This window comes from Lonchura striata, chromosome 2 (genome assembly GCF_050655825.1).
Source record: "Lonchura striata isolate lonStrDom1 chromosome 2, ASM5065582v1, whole genome shotgun sequence".
In the NCBI taxonomy this organism is placed as follows: domain Eukaryota; kingdom Metazoa; phylum Chordata; class Aves; order Passeriformes; family Estrildidae; genus Lonchura; species Lonchura striata.
In genome coordinates, this window is record NC_140704.1 from 124163876 (window position 1) to 124183353 (window position 19478).

The 19478-nt window shown below is 37.2% G+C and overlaps 1 protein-coding gene across 2 annotated transcripts; it reads right to left on the reverse strand.

Annotated features, from left to right (window-relative positions):
- Window positions 1-1627: 1627 nt before the first annotated feature.
- LACTB2 (lactamase beta 2) lies at window positions 1628-19467 on the reverse strand. 2 transcript variants are annotated; one of them, XM_031504040.3, is made up of 7 exons: window positions 17034-19467; window positions 16352-16515; window positions 14922-15045; window positions 12068-12246; window positions 7901-8049; window positions 6043-6120; window positions 1628-3424 (listed from the first exon to the last, which is right to left on the reverse strand). In XM_031504040.3, the coding sequence occupies exons 1-7, from the start codon at window positions 17153-17155 to the stop codon at window positions 3350-3352; spliced, it is 891 nt and encodes a 296-aa protein (XP_031359900.1). In that variant the 5' UTR covers window positions 17156-19467; the 3' UTR covers window positions 1628-3349. The 2 variants fall into 2 exon arrangements, with proteins under 2 accessions (XP_031359900.1, XP_021399049.1); XM_021543374.4 differs by having other exon boundaries at window positions 6039-6120.
- Between the last annotated feature and the right edge of the window lie 11 nt (window positions 19468-19478).

Genomic DNA, 19478 nt, shown 5'->3' on the forward strand with positions numbered 1-19478 from the left:
CGCAGCTATTAGGTATTGCTTTGCTTTGCCAGAATTGAGAGTGTGGACCAAATTCATTGTGTGAGCTGTTTAAAAAAGGTTCATTTCTTCCAACTGCATGGAGCAGTGACTCATGGAACAGCTTGATCAGTGCAAGATCAGGTTTTTCAACTATGAAACACCTTCATCAGCTGTGTAAATGCTCAAAGAATTTCTATGAATTTATAACGAGACAGCTATATTTGGTGCCTGGAGATGTAGGACACTTAAAAATACAGAAAAAGCTACAGAAAAAATTTCGCTTCACAGCTGGATATTTTTTTAAACAGGAGCCTTGATATTTTAATCCCAAAATGTTTTGTATTCTATAAATGCCTTAATCCTCTGAGTGTACCAGTACTGTGTAAATGTAAATTAAGCACGACATTATTTCAACAACATCAATGTGAATGTGTATCTCTGATTGCATACAGTATAGTCATGGATGGAACATACTGTACCTGTGAAATACAGTGGGTTGGATTAAAAATTGGACTCTATTTTGCAGTATAAGTTTGCATCTATTTCCCACCTCAGATTTCAAAGAAATCAGGTCATCTCATCTCCAAGAAGATAACAAACAAGACTTAAGTGGAACAAGCCATGCTTTCCTCAAGCTTTAATCAGCAAGTGCCTGGCTAGATATCCTGTCATACAGGCCCCTCAGTTTCAGCTGGGCTGTGTGTCAGTCCTGATGATACACTGTAAACTGCTACACTGAAATGGAAAACAAGGCAACCTGTTGCCTCACCTGAAGTTTCCACACCTTCCTTTTATCAGGAGTTTCCTCTTCTCTTTAGGCACTTTAGGCAAAGTGGGATGGTCAGCCCTCAACCTTCTGTTTGGCACGGGTGGCTGGTCTGTTTGCCACATTTCTTTCCAGACATCCATGTTTTCCAACACTAGGCTTCAAACTGATCACATTATTTAGCAAGTTCCCTACGATCTGAGTCAACATCTAGCATCTTATCACAGAAGCCACCACCGTGTGTGAGTCCCAAAACCTTCCCAACCAAACCAAATACAGCGTTTCAGGTGGCAAGATCATGGAGACTTTGACAGGAAGCATATTATGACACCTGCAGTAACAAGACAAAAACAGCTTTCTATTTCTAGAATTTCTATTGAATTTATGTGAATTTCTATAGAATTTATGTGCCATCAAGCATGCCTAGAGAGAGAACCAAGAAAAGTATTTTAAAACAAATATAAATAAGCAAATCAGCAAGGAACAGAATGGAAAACTTCAAAAAAGATATCTTCCATCAAATGTCTAGGTCTTAAATGTAATAAAGGATGTTGCTTTTCAGAAGAGGTTCTTGAAATTAGCTAGCAGGAAGGCTGGAAATATGATTTGTGCTTCCTTCTGTCCCCAGCTGTTTAGAAAGTTATCCCAGCAACTGGTATTATTAGTCTTTCTAACCTATTAAAATAGAAATAGCCCCCTCCCCTCTTTTTATTTGTAACCTTTAATGCATTCTCAACAGATGAACATGTACATGTGAAAGGGCTAATTCTCCTTTTTGTACATAGATGGCATATCTTACATTTTCACCTTTTAAAAATAAACATTGCATTAGACATGATAATCAACAAGGAGCCTTGAGACTTTTTCAGGATGCCATAGCCAAGTATCCTTTATTATATATGCATCTTAGTAACAGTCCAATTTCTGCTCTTAATATTACAAAGACACCATACACAATCATTAATTACTTGTCTGGTTAAACAGCCTTTTTCCTTGTGGTTTTTTTTTTGAAGATGTCAGGTGGCACAGCACAGACATGGAGTTTTCTATTTCTTTACCACCAGCAAGTTTCAACAATTCTTTAAGTGCATTCTAAAGCCATTTCCATGATTTCAAAATTTATAGTAAAACAGAAGAAAATCATTAAGTGACATTAGATTTCTTCTTTATCTCAGAAAGGTAATGAGACATCACCTCTTCATATCAATTTCCTGCTGTCTTAGGTTCTCGGATCTCATGACAGCAAACCATCATTTCACTGATAATTAATGGCACTGTTTAAAAAGTTAAAAGTGAGCATGTGTCATGATGTGGCCAAATTTCAGATCAGTGAAGCATGAAAGAAGCATAATTTTTACAGAAAGTAATTATTTCCCATTTCAGTTTTGGGTTCCTGTGAGTATTTTTGTTTTTGATTTGTCTCAGCTGATCAGAACAAATGCCATCAACTTTGCAAAATAATGTCAATTATTAAGATATGCCTTAAGGACCCAAACATATATGCATGTTTCACAAATGAGGGTACAGGATTGAATGGTCTAAGGTTTTCAAGGACATATATTTGTCCTTGATATTTTCAAATATCTCAGATCTGCTTTTGTTTTTTAAGGCTGAGTAATATTATAAGAAATGTATATATCACCAAATGTCTCACACTTTGAACAGACAACGTAAAGAAATATTTATGTACTATTCTGCAAGTGGAATGTTCACAGAGAACTGAACTTGCAGTTTAAATTAATTTCCAAACATATCTTAATACACTGTACAATATCTTACAACCAAATACAACCTCTTAGTTAAAATATTTCTACTTTAAGTGGATTAACAGCAAAACGTCATATGGCGCGTAATAAATATCTCAATTTATACAGCTTTTTAATCACATTCTTGCAGAATCTTACAAAGAATTTAAGTCTGCTCCAACTCTGTGCATTTTTGACATGCGTTAGTTAAAATTAACGAATTCTTTGAAAGAATTCCATAGAAATGATGTTTCCACCAAAAACCCCAGAAGTCTAGAATTACTTTCAGTGTTTGTTAAAACCTGTGGCACTGAGGAACCAGCAAAGGCAAGCACAGTCAGCTGAATTAGAAAAGGAACATAAACCCCAGTATTATACCTGTTAGCAAAAATAACTTGTTTTTTTAGAATGTACAAATAACTTAATAGAAAATTACTTTTTGAGAAGCATAGGCAGGTGAAACCAGGTTTAGAATAACATATTTTCTGTTTTTTTTACTAGAGATTTCTTTTATATATGTGATTTATTAAGTTTATAATATTGCTTTAAGATACTATAATATTAAGTTTATAAGATCTTGCTATTTGTCTTTTGCCACCAATGATGAAACTCAGCACTTTATAACAAAGGCAGGATTCAATTCTTCACACTCGTTCAATTTTATTAACTCAGTACCCACCAAGGTATTTTAAAATTCCAATACAGTAGAATGTGAAACATCAGTTAACTTACTGTAATATTGCTTTAAAATGGTTACCACTTTTTTAAAAACTAAGTAAAAATTAGTTTTCACTTTCCAGCTCATTGTTATGATTTTTCATACAGCAACCATGAAGATTTAAATGCACTCCTGAGCAATCTTGCCTAACTTATAAATTGTTTTTCCATCTGAAGTTGCGAGTTTCATCAAGTACTGTTAAGAAAAAGACACCAAATTAGTCACAAATCAATACTTAGATTTTATTTATAAACATTGATTATCCCAAACTTAACATGTACATTTATATGTATGCCTACACATGACATTCATTATTAAAACTAATTAAATACTTTCCTTCATGCCAGTGTTCAGTTTTAATTGAAGGTGATAAACATTAACTATTTCACAATGTAACCTAGCAGTATAAAGAATGATTAATAAAAAGGTCTTAATAATCCTCTAGTTATTTAAAGTTTCGTATATTAAACTTTCTAGATATTAAGAAATCTGAGGTAGCAGAGCGCTTGTTGCATTTTCTGAGATTTATAACCTTTAGATGGAAAAAAGTCTGTGCTCCTAAATTAAAAATAGCCAAATTACTTTTTATCTCTTCATCAGCTATGATGTGAAACAATGACCAAATTATTTATATCCAACCATGGGATAAAGCTTACACATGTACATTATGCCACACTCCTGCTTACAAGACATTATTTTTGTTTTAAGTAGGAAGAGCAACATTTTTGCTTGAATTAAGAGGCAGTGTCACTCCCGACTGCAGTTATAAAAATTACGTACTGACAAAATCTGCAATCCCTAGTATTGAGTGGGTAATTAATGATTGCAGCAGGCAGCTGCAATATGGCCATCATCTGCAGTGAGTAACTCACTTGTAAGGTTGCAATATGCCTGTCACCTCCATTATTGATACTGACAAGATGTTCTTTTGGAAAAACATTTTGAGAAAATTAAGCAAGACAGTGTTATGTCTACAGCTCAAGTCCTCCATAACAAGAACAAAACTTGAGATGCTGCAAGATCTCAGAATATGTGGAAAGGCCATCAAAGGATATTAAAATCAAATGAGCAAGTACCATGAGTACACAAGCATTTATATGTGACATGCTCATAATCAACAGAATCAGTCTTCCTCAACAGATGCCCCTAATTTGAACTGCAAAATGGGCAAAGGTCATGTAATGTTAAGCATTTACCATTGGTCTGGGCCTAAGCTTGTATTTAAAAATTCAGTAACCTGAATTTAAAAAAAAATTGCTTCTCACATTCTCTGTGCCCACAAATTCAAGTTTAAAAAACAAAACAAACTTCAAAGGGCACATCTCATGCTTCCAGGAAAGTAAGACACACATTTGAATCAAGGGCCTCCAACTGGAGTAGGGGAATCCCACAAATTATTCTGACTAGCATCCCCTCTAGTTATTTAACCTTTCTAATAATTTCAAGTAGTTGATACTTTGTGAAAAGATTAATGACTGTATCTGCTCCCTCTTCAAAACTAAAATGTGATTTCTGAGAAAAACTGAGTTATTTTTGTTCAGTAAACATGAAATGGGTAGTTTTGAGAAAACAAACCCTTAAATCAGTAGCTCACTCAACTAAATTATTTCCTGGGTATTCAAGATGCAGACTCTCTTTTAGGGAAGACTACCTTTAAAGAAAAAGTTAATTTATCTACTATTTGACCTCAACAGAAAATACGGTTGCTTGAACTACTTTGAGAGTGAAAAGAAGGGATAAAGAGTCAACAGCACCTCAGGCCCTTGATGAGTCTGGTAGCACAAAATTGGAGAAATTTATAGCTCATGGATGTATGTTAATAACCAAGAATTGAGATAATATTTAAAAGCTGCTGCAGTAAGTACCATGCTGGCAAAGTTTCTATGGTATTCTGTACAAAATAAGCCCAAAGAGGACATTTTCTGAACTTCAGTAATGATTGTATTCTATGTGACTCTAGTCTGTTTTCCTTGAATAAAAATCAGGTTGTTATTACTATTACAAAAATTCAGTCTCAATTGTTCAGTTAGTACCTAGTACCATTCTATCAGTAAGATAAACAGAGGGTCTAAGTTGAAAAAATACGCTAATTTATGTTGTTATTCAGGTTGGTAAATGGTAAAAATCTGCAACAGCTGTTAATTCATGTTATTATTTACTTACAAATAGTCAGTCCTGAGTGCAGTTATGTATTGTACAGGAAGAAATATTTTCCTAAGCTTTGACTGAATAATGTGTCCATATGCACAGGCCATTACAGAAATAGAATACTTGACCTTATTCGTTAAGAGTAAAGGCACAATGTAAAAACAGTAAACTAAATACAGCAGCTCTACTTAGGCACTCTACTAATCAGAAATTGTAAAAATTGACATTGTGTGATTTTAATTATCTCTATAACATATACACACAAAAATATTCAACATTTAGTCTGGGCACAAACTTAAATGTAAACCCATAAAATGTACATGCATATTTAGGTATGAATTTCAGAAAATATAGGAAGATGTAAATGCTGGCATTGGATTGTATTCTATGGTATGTTTTAAATAAAGATGGAAAGGCATATACATTGCAGTAATCTGAGCTCTAAGCACTCAAATACTTAGTAAAATATTTTCTAAAAGTTTGTGAATACTGTACAACCATTCTGTATATTACTCTACTTCAATTTGTATGACGGACAGCTAATGCAAAAAATTGCACTTTTTTCCGCCCTAGAAAATAATGCACTAAAATAACATAAGAACTAGTGTATAGAACATCAAAATGAAAATGACCCTCCTTCCACCCTTCATTCACAACTTACACACTTTTCCTTCTTTTTCCAGCTTCTTCAAGTGTACCAGGAGGTTACGTTCTGCTGCTGGAAGTAAATTCTCAGGGATTTCCTAAAGGGAATGAAAAATATGCATTTTGTATTTAAATATCCATCAATTATTTTGTTAAACCATGGAACCCATGGTTTATTACCATAGATGTTCCTCTTGTGAATCGGTATGGGAACATTCCATTAGTTATGTAACAACTAACTATATGTTAGTGAATCAATTTTACACCAGTTAAACGCGCAGTCTAACAACACATTTTTGTTTACTCTCCTTGGTTTTTTGCATTATCCATTTGTATGATGGAAACTTTGGCCAGCACTAAGAAGAATTCTCCTCTGTTTTTTGCATTATCCATTTATATGATGGAAACTTTGGCCAGCACTAAGAAGACTTCTCCTCTGATCTTGATCTGCCCTGGATTGTCAGTGTAGCTGAGTATTTTTAAAGACAAATTTATAATGCATTTCTCCATAGATAACTATCTGTTCTATTCCATGACAACATTTGCATAGGTTTAAATATCCTGTAGCAATTAGTATCTGTAAATGAGTAAACAATAAAAATATGTAACAGCTTCAGGAGGACAAAATATTTTTTACAATTCTTCAATGCTTATTATGTAAAAGCAGTAACACCTGTTGCCCAGAAAAGCTGTGGATGCCCTATCTCTAGAAGGGCTCAAGGACAAGGTGGATGGGGCTTTGAGCAACCTGGTCTTGTGGAAGGTGTCTCTGCCCATGGCTGAAATTGCTGACCTTTAAAATCCCTCCCAACCCATACCACTCTATGATTGTATGACTACTGCCCAAAATACTCCTCTCCAGCTCTATCATCCTAAACACAAAACTCTTTTTTTCCTTTTTGAAAATTAAAAAGTTATTCAAATAATATGTATGGCAGGAAAAGTCACTAGAAAACCAGTTAAATAAATGTGAACCTTGAGAATACTTTGAAAGCATATACATTTCTTTGTAATAGTACTGAAAAAATTCTTACATAGGCAGGACAAGTGCTTTGTGATTTACAGAAACACGAGAATGGCTTTATACTTAAAACCTAGTTCATCAGGCAGGAGAACTGCAGAAGCTGAATGACCATAGGTAATGGTGTATCAGCACTGCAAAACGTTCGTGGTGACATAGGCATTCTTTCGGAAACTGTGTATCGGCAGAACTACTAAAAATGAGCTTTGAAGCTGTAACAGACCAGTTCATGAGCCACAGCTATTGGCAAACTTTGACATCTTCCTCCACAGCAGAAACACTGTATCTCTTATCCCTGCTTGTTAGGAGGGCAACTCCCAACCACAGCGAAAAGCTGAAGAGGCTACATGAAGGATGATGAAGTAGCAACAAAGTACTGTTATACAGTCTAAAGACACATACAACATCGGAGCTGCGATATATTTCTCTTTGCTGTGGAATTGCAGTTCACTGGTAACCTCTTGCAGAATGATAAATCAAGAACTCAATTTTCAACCATTCTTCAGGAGACTGCAAACACACTTTGGGAAATCCACAATTAATAGTCATGTCATACTTTTCATTCTGAACTATGCACTACTATTTAATTTTTGCTTAGTCTTATGAAACTGTGCCTAAGACCTGGATAGTTAAATAAGTTTGTAAGAATCATGTGGGCCTCACCTCAATTAAGTGCTTAAACGAGACAATTTAAAGGTACAATCATAATTGAACTCTGAACAGGCAGAAATATTTTTTATCCCTTTCAAGAAGCCACCATGATTTTCACTCAAAAACCAACACTGTTACATACAAGTTTGATAAACCTAACCTCAATTTTCTTTAGATTGATCTGAAAACTTTTGATCAACAATTACCTTGTATACCATCTTTACAAGCTCTGAGGATGTATATGATTTCCCAGTATTCTTCTGGAAAACATTTATAATTTGCTGTTCACGTGCAAGTCGGTGAGAAATGTAGTTTTGGATTCTAGTATTTGCATCACGTACTACTGGGCCGTGACCTAAAAATCAAAACACATGTACCAGAGCACTATTACTTACATTTGTAATTAAGTACACTACTGAATAATTGAAACATTCTTTTGTAAACTCTAGTAGATTTAAAACTAATGAGAAAAAGGTTTGAATGTCTTTATTACAGTCTGCATCTGCAAAGCATTAAGATGGAAAGGAAAAACTAGGATATTAAAAGTCTGAACAGGGAAAAGGGAATACTTCAGATGGAATAAGGAAAGCAAGGGCAGACTACTTTAGGCCATTAGAAAAAAGGAAAGGAGTTCACTGCTGAACAGATTTAAAAGATGAGATTCAGATTACTGTATTATCTCTGTTTCCTTGTCTTTCACTCCCCAAAGGATATTGACACTAATGATTTAAATTGATACTGGCCTTTGAACAATAATGGCTGATACAAAGGACTCAGGTGTTACTGTCCTGTTGGGGCAAACACCAAGGTGACATGTTTAATGGTGATGGGAACTTTTCCCAAACAAATCTTCAAAACTGATTCACACACTGTATTTTATGCCTTTAGAAACACTGTCGTGAGTATGATAAGAAAAATTAATAGGACACAAATAAGTGAGGCAGTCAGAACATGTCAGGGCAGGAAAAATGGAAGGCACAGGGAAAGTTATAGGTGGATTATTTTATTATTTTATGTCTGTCTGGTTAATAAGCAAAACATATTTTTTCCTGGACTGACTGTGGCAGATCAGAAATGTTCAACTTAAAGGTCTTTGAATCACATTATGAAATGGCTTAATTGGTAAAGCACTAATCTTTACAAAAAATCAAATCTCACGGTACATTAAAATGACAGAAAATATTGTTCAGCCATGAGAGCTACATGCATAGAAATTAAATTTATTGTGTTACCTATAGAGGAATTGACTTGCACAAACATTCATCACATACTTTTTACAGCAAGGTTTCCTCTTTCTTTGCCTGTACAACTCACGTGAAGTAGCAGCAGCAACTTCCAGCTCTGCCCTCTGAATGCACACTCTAAGAAATTTATAAAATTAATAGAAAAGGAACTACTGTAAAAAACTATAGCTTTCTTTTAGAAGTTACTTGGTATCATCAAAATCAGTTTATTTTGAGGTTCTCTAACTATGAAAAAAATCACTGTATTCTTTACTTGCACTTTTGGGTTTACTGATTAAATGGGTTTTTAATTTTTAAGCTTTAAAATCAAAGCTTATTTTGCCTGATGACAGGCAGCTTATAGAAAAAGAGCAACTGATTTTTCATGTTTTGAACTAGTGTCAAAGGAGTCTATCCTTCTACAAGTCAAAATATTTATACATCTCAGCTTACACACTCCAGCATGTTTGAAATTACTAAGTATACATTGAAACTTACCTTGTTTAAGTATTAAAAATACAAGATATGAAATGTGTAAACATAAAGCTATACTAAAATATGCATTTATATTTAATGATTTCAAACATATTTAATATGAAGCTATTTTTCCTTACAAAATAAATTACAAGTATAACAATATCTCTACTGTTACCATTTATACACCTAAAACTTAAAAACTTTTTAGAAAAAACACAGTAAGATATACAAAGCAGAGACTGTAATGTTAACTGTCCATTCTCTTGCATTCTCTAATGACGGAAATCTCACTGAAGTAATCAAAATTATGGGTTGAACATGGACTCTCAAGGCATTCTTAAAACCTGTCCCTACTCTTCCAAGCGATTTAATAGACTTAGACTACAAGACCAATGTCAGAACCTGAAATGGAACCCTCATTTTGCAAAGTTAAAGGGACTTCATATCTATTACATCATCTGATCAGTAGCTGTTGTGTACGCATATATGTACATTAAAATGATCTCAGAAAGCTGGGAACTAAGTCCAGATGTGGAACTTTCCCATCCGTCATTTTTCAGGGACAGCAGTAGTTATTTATTTATTAATGAATAAATGGATTAATATCTGAGTAAAAGTAAAATGTTTCTGAGCATATGAAAAGCACTCTCAAAATCTGACCATCTTTCCATGAATTCAGGTTTAATTTCAGACAGATACATATTATTTCCTCATAACACATTGTAAAGTGTGAGATTCTCTTACTTTAAATTACAGCACAAAGGACAGAAGTGAAGAAAACAATTGGCTCATGAAATCTTCCACAGATTCCTAATTCCAGTACCATTTTTTTCTGTATTACCAAGGAAAATTGTATATTATTACAGGATGGGGAGCCTTTTGCTGACTAAAATGCCCTTTTCTTGTCCCAAGGATTCTCATCAAGTATTATCTGTAATTAGATATCCTGAGTGTTGTGCCAGAGTAACTTCCACATTAAATTAAAAAAGAAACAAAGAAGGGGAAGGAGTGACAAAATTCACCTACTCTCAGGTAGTCAGCAGTCAGTTTGTTACAAAAATTTGTGTAATTCTGAGGTTACCACATGAGTGCTAAAGCATTGGTGGAGGAAACAGTTCAAGAGTTATGAAGACTTAATACTGCAGCACAGAGTGATTTGCTTATATAGAATATATTGGTAAAGCAAACTATTTCTGCTGTAGTTATACCCAACAGTATCACCAATTGTTCTGATTGGGCAATAGCACTTTTTGCACAACTGCATGTACATTTTGTGGTGTCTGGATGAATAGTTCTAAACCATCTCAATACTTAGCTATCATCACTGAAAATTCACAATATCAGACTGGCTTCCTAATTGCAAGTCCAGTAAGAACACAGTTAAAACAGTAGCAAACACTTAGAAATAAAGAGCACAGATGTTCAGCCTTGGTGAATGTGTAATCTAGATACAAAACTATTAAGAACAGAGTGAAATACAATAGATAAAATTGACAAACCAAACATAATTGGACATATATGGGGTTTTGGAAGGCAGAAATTCAGTTAGAGGAACAGACTGCATTTTGCAGGTGTTAAGAAAGAAAGAAAGTACACATTTGGTTTTACTTTCTAAAAAATTGTTAGTTTTAATAGTTAGTTAAATCAGTTAAGTTGATTAGTTAAGTCAGTTAAGTCAATATATATGACCAAGTCACTATTCTGTCTACATCAACCTCCACATCTATGGAATATGTAAGAATGTTTTTCTTAAACAGCATTTTTATGCTGAGATCCTAAAGGACACATACTTCAAAAGAAGGCTATTTTAAGAGTGAACATAAGAAAGTAGGCTAAACATAGATGGCCAATGGAAAAAGGCACAGCTGAGAACATAGATACAGTAGCTTGGAATGAGAAGTTGAAGATGAGACAGAAAAAGTCAGAAAAAAAACCTGAAATGTAGCTCTGAAAAAGCAAATGAGGAGCTTAAACTGTAGTTACATAATGAATTCTTAAAATGTAGTCTTGTCAAACAGACATGTGGTATATATGAAAAGTAAATGCATTCCCAAGGTTTGAAGGAGAGAGTGAGAGAGAAAAAAACTAAAGGAAATTCATACAATGAATGAATAGGCAACTTATTTTTAGAACATTTTTGGCCCCCTAGCTCTTGTTCAAATTGAACCTAAATCATTAACTAAGATTACCACTTTACAGTTCTACAGCTTTCCAAGACAAGTTTGTGATTAATCTGTACTGCAAAGGACATACAACTATCTCAAAAAACATTACTAGGGTACTCACATTGACAGTGTATGTGGGTATGAAAAGGAACGAAAGAACAATTATTACTTTTTTCTTCCAGGATAACATTCAAGGACAGGGATGGAATAATAAAAGAAAATTAAATCTGCCGTACTATTCCAACAGTGAAAGATTTTGGCCCCTGAAGTCTTTGGGCACAGAAAGACAAGACACACCCTGAAATGGAGAAATTTAAGAAAGATACCTACCACTGAAAATGTTCAAGTTTTGCAAACCACTATGACAAGTCAGCTTAGCTTACTGCTTATTAAATTGAATTGTGACATCAGGAATGATGTTTGATTGTAATAATAGTTCTCAAATTCTTAGAGGAGATATTTAAAAATTACACAGTAAAAGAGAGAAGTTAAAACCAAAACCACTTACCTGGATAAATCAAATCTGGTTTCATTTCTAACAACTTTTTCAAAGTTTTCATGTAATCAGACAGGTCTTCTATTACTGTTGTTCCTTCCCCTAAAATACAGTCACCAGAAAATACAGCATTTTCTTCTTCTAGATGTAAAATCATATGATCATCAGTGTGTCCTGGTGTATATAAAACTCTGTTTAAAGAACAAAGAAAGCATATGTTTTTCATATATATATACACTTCGTTTTTGAAGCCAGAAAAAATGATGGTAAACTAATACACTTGTAAAGTAGCCCATAACAAGAATCAGAAAAAACTGACCAAAAAAGGCTGAGAAGTTGATGTAAACAGGTATCACTTTGCCTAATCCCAATCAATTTTCTTATACCATCCAGAGAACACCAATCATCCCTAGCATGCTTTTACTTGCATGACACACCGTGTCAAGTGCATTAAAGGAGCTGACTAGCCATGCAGAATTTCTGTTATAGAGGGAGTTATTCTGAAGCTTTAAAAAATAAGATTGACATGTTATTTCCAGATTGAAACACTTGAAGTTCTTGACATACACATTGTACTTTTGGAGGGTAAGGATGATATCTATTCTTTTAGAAATTAACAACAAACTTCTGAACCTGACCCAGATAAAGTTCAGTCTTCAAAAATTTATTTTTCCCTGCAAGTCTTTCAGCTTTTCTATGTGCAGGTCATTAAACACCTGCATGGTAAGGATTAAGGACCCACAGCTTGCACAAGGAGTGTATTAGCATGCAGCAAAGGAGCAGTAGGTATGTATGCAGTATATGGTAACCTAAGCTGCCAAGGAGCTGCACTGGGGTGTCCTTTCACAATGATTTCTGAAAAGCAGAAGGGCCTCATGCTAAGGCTGATGCAGACTGAAAGTAACAGAACTCCAACCAGCATCACTGCTAATATCCATTAGAATCTTGTTAATGGCAGATGCATTAAAACAGTGATCAGGAAGGTGCCAAGTGTGGTGTACAGGGCAAGGCTAAACAGCTCCCAGCCATGCTGAAGCAGGGCTGGGAGACCACAAGTGCAGCATCATCTGATGCTCCTACTGAATACTGAGCTCAGCAGAAAACAGGTGAGCCATTGCCTTGTGGAGGCAACATCAAAATCAAGTTGATGGGCTCACCTTTGGGACATGGTATCCTTCAGTTCTTGATGAAATTTCACCAGGAAGCCAAACCACTAACATGAAAAAAATAGCAGAAAAAGAAGGCCAGACAGTGTGTGGAGAGGTGTTGCCAGCATGCCTTTCCCCCTCGCTGTGGCACACCTTGAAAACCTGATGGTTGCTAACTAAAATTTAACATGCAGATACTGCTGGTTTGGAACCAGTGATGGGGTTTAGGAGTATTCTTGAAGTGGTTACTGAATTAACCCAGGTGAGAATACCTGCTTTTAACCAACCATAAAGTTTGGCTGCATGACTCCTGTTACAATTCACCTGTAGGGGCCGTAATGTTTGTTATAAATTCTCTTCAGGATCAATAAGGACACCAGACTATGTGTCTGGGAACTCCCATGCCTTCTGGAATAAACTAGCCCACTACTTGGTTTCAGAAGTGTCGGCTAAAGAAGCCCTTCACTTCTAGGACATACTTCAACAAGCTCCCAATCGTCACAATAAACTTCTCCCAGGTGTTGGCTACAAGCCCTGTATTTTTACAACACCCTTCAAGAAGCTCCCAACTCCCACACCAGCACAGCCGGCCTGTTTGAGCCCTCCAGGCACCAAGCTGGGGTGGGGGGACTGGTGAAGGCACCAAGCTGGGGTGGGGGGACTGGTGAAGGCACCAAGCTGGGGTGGGGGGACTGGTGAAGGCACTGTGACTCTGAAGTTAGAAAAGGAAGCTGGCTCAGGACCGTGCTGTCCCACCTCCAGGGGACTCTCCAATAGCAACTTCCCTGTTGCAAGTCAGAATGTCTGAGACAAAACATGTACTCCACAAACTTCAAAATGGGCTGACTTGAAATTAAAAAAAAATATTTTCCATCTCCAAATTTTTGTCTAAACATGGGCCACTTAGGGTAGTGAGAGGTCTTCAGTATGTAATACAAGATGTTTTTTACTTTTATTTTTATACTAATAAAATAAAATGCTTTTTTATAAAAGACATCCCTTTTCTTTTTAAATGTTTTTTTCCTTGCAATCAACCAAGTCACACATTCTACAAGTGGGATATAATCTAAAATGAAGAAAACAGGCAAACTTTGTCTGTGTAAGAATAATGCCTTGTTAAAGAAAGGAGTCTGAAAACAGAATGATCAGACCTTTTTATTGTGTGTGTGCCCCCACAAGGCACAGTAGCTTTCTGTTTCACACTCATTTAGACTAACATTATAGGTAGTATGCATCACAGAAAGAAGTCCTCCAAAAGCTGGCAGCCTACAAGAACCTCATAGGTTCAAGGTCTAAAATTTAACATTTTAAGTATTAAATGTTTGAGAGTCTCCTAGGGAAATATTTTTAAAGTAAAAAGAAAGGCATGCTAATAATCCAGTCAGACTACTATAGACTTCCAAAATTTTAATAGTAACTAATTATGTAAGTGTGATGAGAAAGTATTAAAATTTTATTTCCCTGGAGAAAGTGTTTTTCTAGGGAAATATTGTTAATTTCTCTGCTGAGTCTAAAGACTAAATCTGAAGGCTAATTTCTGACAATTCTCATTCATAAAAACAATGTCTTTGTATTAACATATCCTGCGGGATCATGGCAGGAAGTCTACACACATAAGCACTGAAAAGATTAGATGTATGGGAACCACTAGGAATTAGGATACATGTACATGTCAGAATTCTGAAAAAAAAAAAGAACTTGAAGAAATTCATGGTTACCTGAGTGTGGCTCCCTCTGTCTCTATCACATCTCCATCTTTAAGATAAAAATATTTATGTCCTCCTTCTATTGTTTCTTCACAGTGAGGGACACGAGGGAGCTTACATATGCGATATTCTGAGTCTAATATTTAAGGAAAGCAAAGAAAATGATGTTTTGAATTTGTTGCTAACAAGGTAATGCCACAGACAGGTTACTTTTTGAATAAGTACTATTAATTATCACACAGTATGAATACAAAACTAGAAACAACAAATTCTGTAAAGTATCATATTTATATTTGTAGAGCAGCCTTATTCCAGAGCCAAAACCACTGAACAGTGAAAGCCACTGATTCTGAATACAGCACTCTGTACCAGTGACAAATTTGAAATTGGGAAAAAAACACAAATGGAATTAATAAATATCAGTAATATATTTTACAAATGTTCTTTCTTGACTCATGAGTCAATTCCCCCAAGTTTTTACAATGCCACTAGATTTCTGCCCTTACATTTTGCTTTATGATTCACAGAAGCATCACATTTGTCTAGAATTGGATGAAGATTTTTTGACCTGCCACTTCTCTCAGATTTTACCATTCTGACCAGTGCACAAAATGCAAACACCTTGGCTGGAACAGCTATAGACAGCAAAGGCATTCATATCCCTTGCTAGTCTTTACAGCCACACTGATAGGCTGGCAAGCCCAAAATCCTCAGCAAGACATCAATGTACTCATGTCTCCAAGACACCAATTGTTTACAGTAGCACCCAGGTTTCATTAAAGATAAGCCCCTGGCAACTTTACAAAATTAAGCCTGTGACAAAGCTTGTGACAAAGTCCAACAATGTTAAGAATTACCACATTACCCATACTGCTTATTCTCTTCTCAGATATCAACAGAGAAATGTATCTTACTGTTTGTCAACATGAAATACATATTTTTAGATCAAATTTTACTTGCATACTGCCCTACTGCTTTCCCCTCATGCTCTGAGGCTTATGAATTTGTCAGCAACTACTAACAGGCTCCTGTAAGGAATCCCAAAGTTATGCACATTTCTTTTTCAATATTCAAGCAATTTGTTTTTACAAAAGTGAAAATAACAATAAATTTATCATTGTTGTCCAAGTAAAACAGAAGCAGTTTTTCAAGTTTTTCTCATATCTTTTAGTACCATGCTGATAGCAATCTATGTTTTTATTATTTACACGTAAGTAAAATTCACTATGAAAATATGCACAGGTATCAAAGAAAACCTGTAGTACTACAATTAAATTAATATTATTCATTGCACTCAATCTACACACTGCAGCAGGATCATGAAATTGCATGTAATTTATACAGAAGAATAATCCAGTTGATTTGCACAGAAGCATTCTGTGCTTAATGCTTTTCTTGCCATGTATTTAACATTTTCAGCAATATCTGAAATCTCTGCCTACCACTCGGAATGCTTTTGCAGATATCAGGGATTCCGCCAGTATGATCACGATGCCAGTGTGTCACTAAAATTTCTTGAATGGCGATGTTGAACTCTGACAGTGTCTGCTTCAAACAGCTGATATATTCAGGAATACCTGGCTCTCCAGTGTCAATAAGGACTCTTCTACACACAGACCACAAAAAAGGGAGGGAGAGACACACACCAGATAATAAAAAGTGTTCACATGACAGCCAAGTAATATTAATAAAAGAAGCCAACAAATGGAAATTTAGCAATAATGGATGCCTTCATATCCAGACGCCACTACTGACATTCCACTCCCACGGCATAACAATTTAAAAAGTAGGGCAAGTAATAATGTAGGCCACACATTTACGATTCCGCGACAAGTGGCAGGAGCCACCGTTTAGTCCCGCGGGGGAGCTGAGGCACAGCCTGCTTTCCTCACTGAATTCCCGGCCTCGGCTCAAGGCTGCCCGGACGAGACTCCATATCCCACCCGCCCAGGCCGCCTCCGGGCACTGGCTCCTCAAATCCAACGCTCTGCGCTTTCTTTCCTCCTTTCAGCGCTGACTAAGGGATTTGGGAGCAGGCCGGTAGCGGCCTCTCGAGCCGAAGGCAGCTCACGGTCCCCAGGCGGGGCCGGGGCAGCCGAGCCCGGTCCCGGGCAGGGCGGGTACCTGTGCCCGGAGCCCACCAGGTAGGTGTTGGTGCCCTGCAGGGTCATGGGCCCCGGGTTGCAGCCCAGCACTCGCACCACCCGCGACGAGAGCCGCTCGATGCGCGGCAGCAGCGACACCATCCCTGCGGCGGACGCCGCCGAGCTCCCGGCCGAGCTCCCCCCAGGCGCCCGGGCGGCGGGGCGGAAGCTCTGCGGCCGCGCTCCGCCCGCGGGGCGGCTCCTTCCCTTCCCTTCCCTTCCCTTCCCTTCCCTTCCCTTCCCTTCCCTTCCCTTCCCTTCCCTTCCCTTCCCTTCCCTTCCCTTCCCTTCCCTTCCCTTCCCTTCCCATCCGTGCTCCGCGGCGGGCGTGAGGCTGCAGCCCGGCTCCCGGCGGTGTCGTGATCCTGTCGGATAAAGTCCTCCTCCGTGCAGGAGGTCAGTTCTCGGTGGAATTCAGTTCTCCGTGCCTCGCTGCTGCCCAGTGAGAGGCGTGTCCGTGCTCTGCCGGCTTTTTCCAGAGAAATTTGTTGTAAGAGACAAATGCGCCTTTTCTGTATCCAGGGTCACGCCTCCTTACAGCGGATGTAGGAACTGCGTATGCTCCCGCACGGCGCATAGGAGCTATCTAGGATTCAGCATTTTAAATAAAATTGGAGAGCTGCTGGAGAGTGTCCAGCAAAGGGCCACGAAGGTGATGAAGGGACTGGAGCATCTCTTTCGTGAGGAAAAGCTGAGAGAGCTGGGACTGTCCAGCCCGGGGGAGAACAGGCTCAGGAAAATCTCATCGTGTGTAAAAACCTGAAGAGACGGTGCCCAGGCTCTGTCACAGGGGAATCGCCTCAGGTCCTGTCATGGTGCCCAGTGCCAGCACCAGAGGCCATGGGCACAAAGTGGAGCTCAGGATGTTCACTGAGCATCAGGAAACAGTTTTTCACTGTGTGGGTGACCAAGAGCTGGCCCAGGGAGGTTGTGGATTTGCATCCTTGGAGCTACTCAAAACCCATCTGGACACGGTCCTGGGCATCTGGCTCTAGGTGGCCCTGCTTGAACTGGGGGCTTCAAACATGAACTCCAGTGGTCTCTCCCCAGCTCAGCCATTCTGTGATTTTGTGAAATTGTGTCACTGTCATCCAAGCCGAAATAATGTGTTTGTAAGCACTGTTCATTGTAGATCCTGCAAGGTACTGAGATTTCCCTGTTTGGCTCTGCAGCATCTCCTCTGAAACCCCTGATTAACTGCCTTTCAAGTGACATTGTTAAAGAAAATAGGGTAGAGTTTTTCTCTCCTTAAACTACATGTAGGTGAAGAATAAACATAATTTAATCGGAAATAAAAGCAGGTAATATTACTGTGGGTAACTGCTAATATTAGGACTTTAAATATTATCTGATTGTTTTATTCTTATATAAAATCTCATATAGTACCTGTTGTAAGGTGATCATAGCAATACAAAGCCACAGCCAGAAACTGTACCACTGATGCTGATAATCCCTATATTTAGGCCTTCAGACCAATTTCCTTGATTTATCTGAAAAAATCTTTACTTATTTGAGATACCCATTTACTCATTTCAGGTATGAAACCACTACATTTATTTTTTTTATTTTCATGCTCATTAAAGTTTGAACTACAGACAACAGAAGGGATGTTTCAGGTCAAAGGAAAGAAGCTTTTATGTGTGCAGGTATGTTGTTGAAATAGTAAAGAAAACCCCATACACAATATTCTCATCTCTCCCCATATCATTTACCTCTATGCTCTTTTGTAAGAAGCTATGACTAGACCTGTATTTACCTAATCCTGAGGTACCCTCTTATGCTATTTTTGTAGCATATTTGTATAGCTATTGGACTTTCAACCCATTTTCAGTCTTCAAGTAAAGTTTAATTTAGTCATTAGAAAAAGCTATGACCTAAACCAAGTTGTATATTTAAATGGCTTTTTATTTTTAAAGAAAATTCTGAAGGTTTAGAGAGGGTTTCCAAATTTATATTTTTTTATATGTCATTGATAACTCAGGTGGCATTATTTTGAACATCACAAGGCTTTTTCCCCCCCTCAAGCTATAGAGTTGTTCTCCAGGGAATACTTGTTACAACTCTTGCTGTTGTGTAGTAAAGCATTTTCTGATGTTAGGCAGGAGCTGTGAATTTGTTTCATCTGTAGGTGGCAGCAATGGTGCCTTTGGAGAACGAAGTACAGGTTCTTTGATCATCTCCATTTCCTGCACAAGCCCATCTGTTTAAAAAATCTGTTGTTCCTCTTAAAATACAAAGGTAATAGGCATGGACTGAAAGCCCTGCTATTATGCTCTGACGTGATACAGGAAAAGATGAATGTATACCCTCAAGTTCTTTTGGTTCTCTGACTGTTTTGCATTGTTAAATTTTTGAGGGGAGAAAATGTTCTGAAGCATTTAAGCAACCTGTAAAAAAACCAAAACCAGCTGAGTTTCCTCAATAA

What these genes read in the sequence shown, in the direction of transcription:
- LACTB2 (XM_031504040.3), bottom strand. Translation starts at nt 17,155, where the DNA reads ATGGTGTCGCTGCTGCCGCGCATCGAGCGGCTCTCGTCGCGGGTGGTG. An exon ending in ACAGAGGGAGCCACACTCAG is followed by an intron (nt 12,247 to 14,921) that starts GTAACCATGAAT and finishes TTCTTTAAACAG; the next exon opens with AGTTTTATATACACCAGGAC. An exon ending in AGCTGGAAAAAGAAGGAAAA is followed by an intron (nt 3,425 to 6,042) that starts GTGTGTAAGTTG and finishes TTTTCTTAACAG; the next exon opens with TACTTGATGAAACTCGCAAC.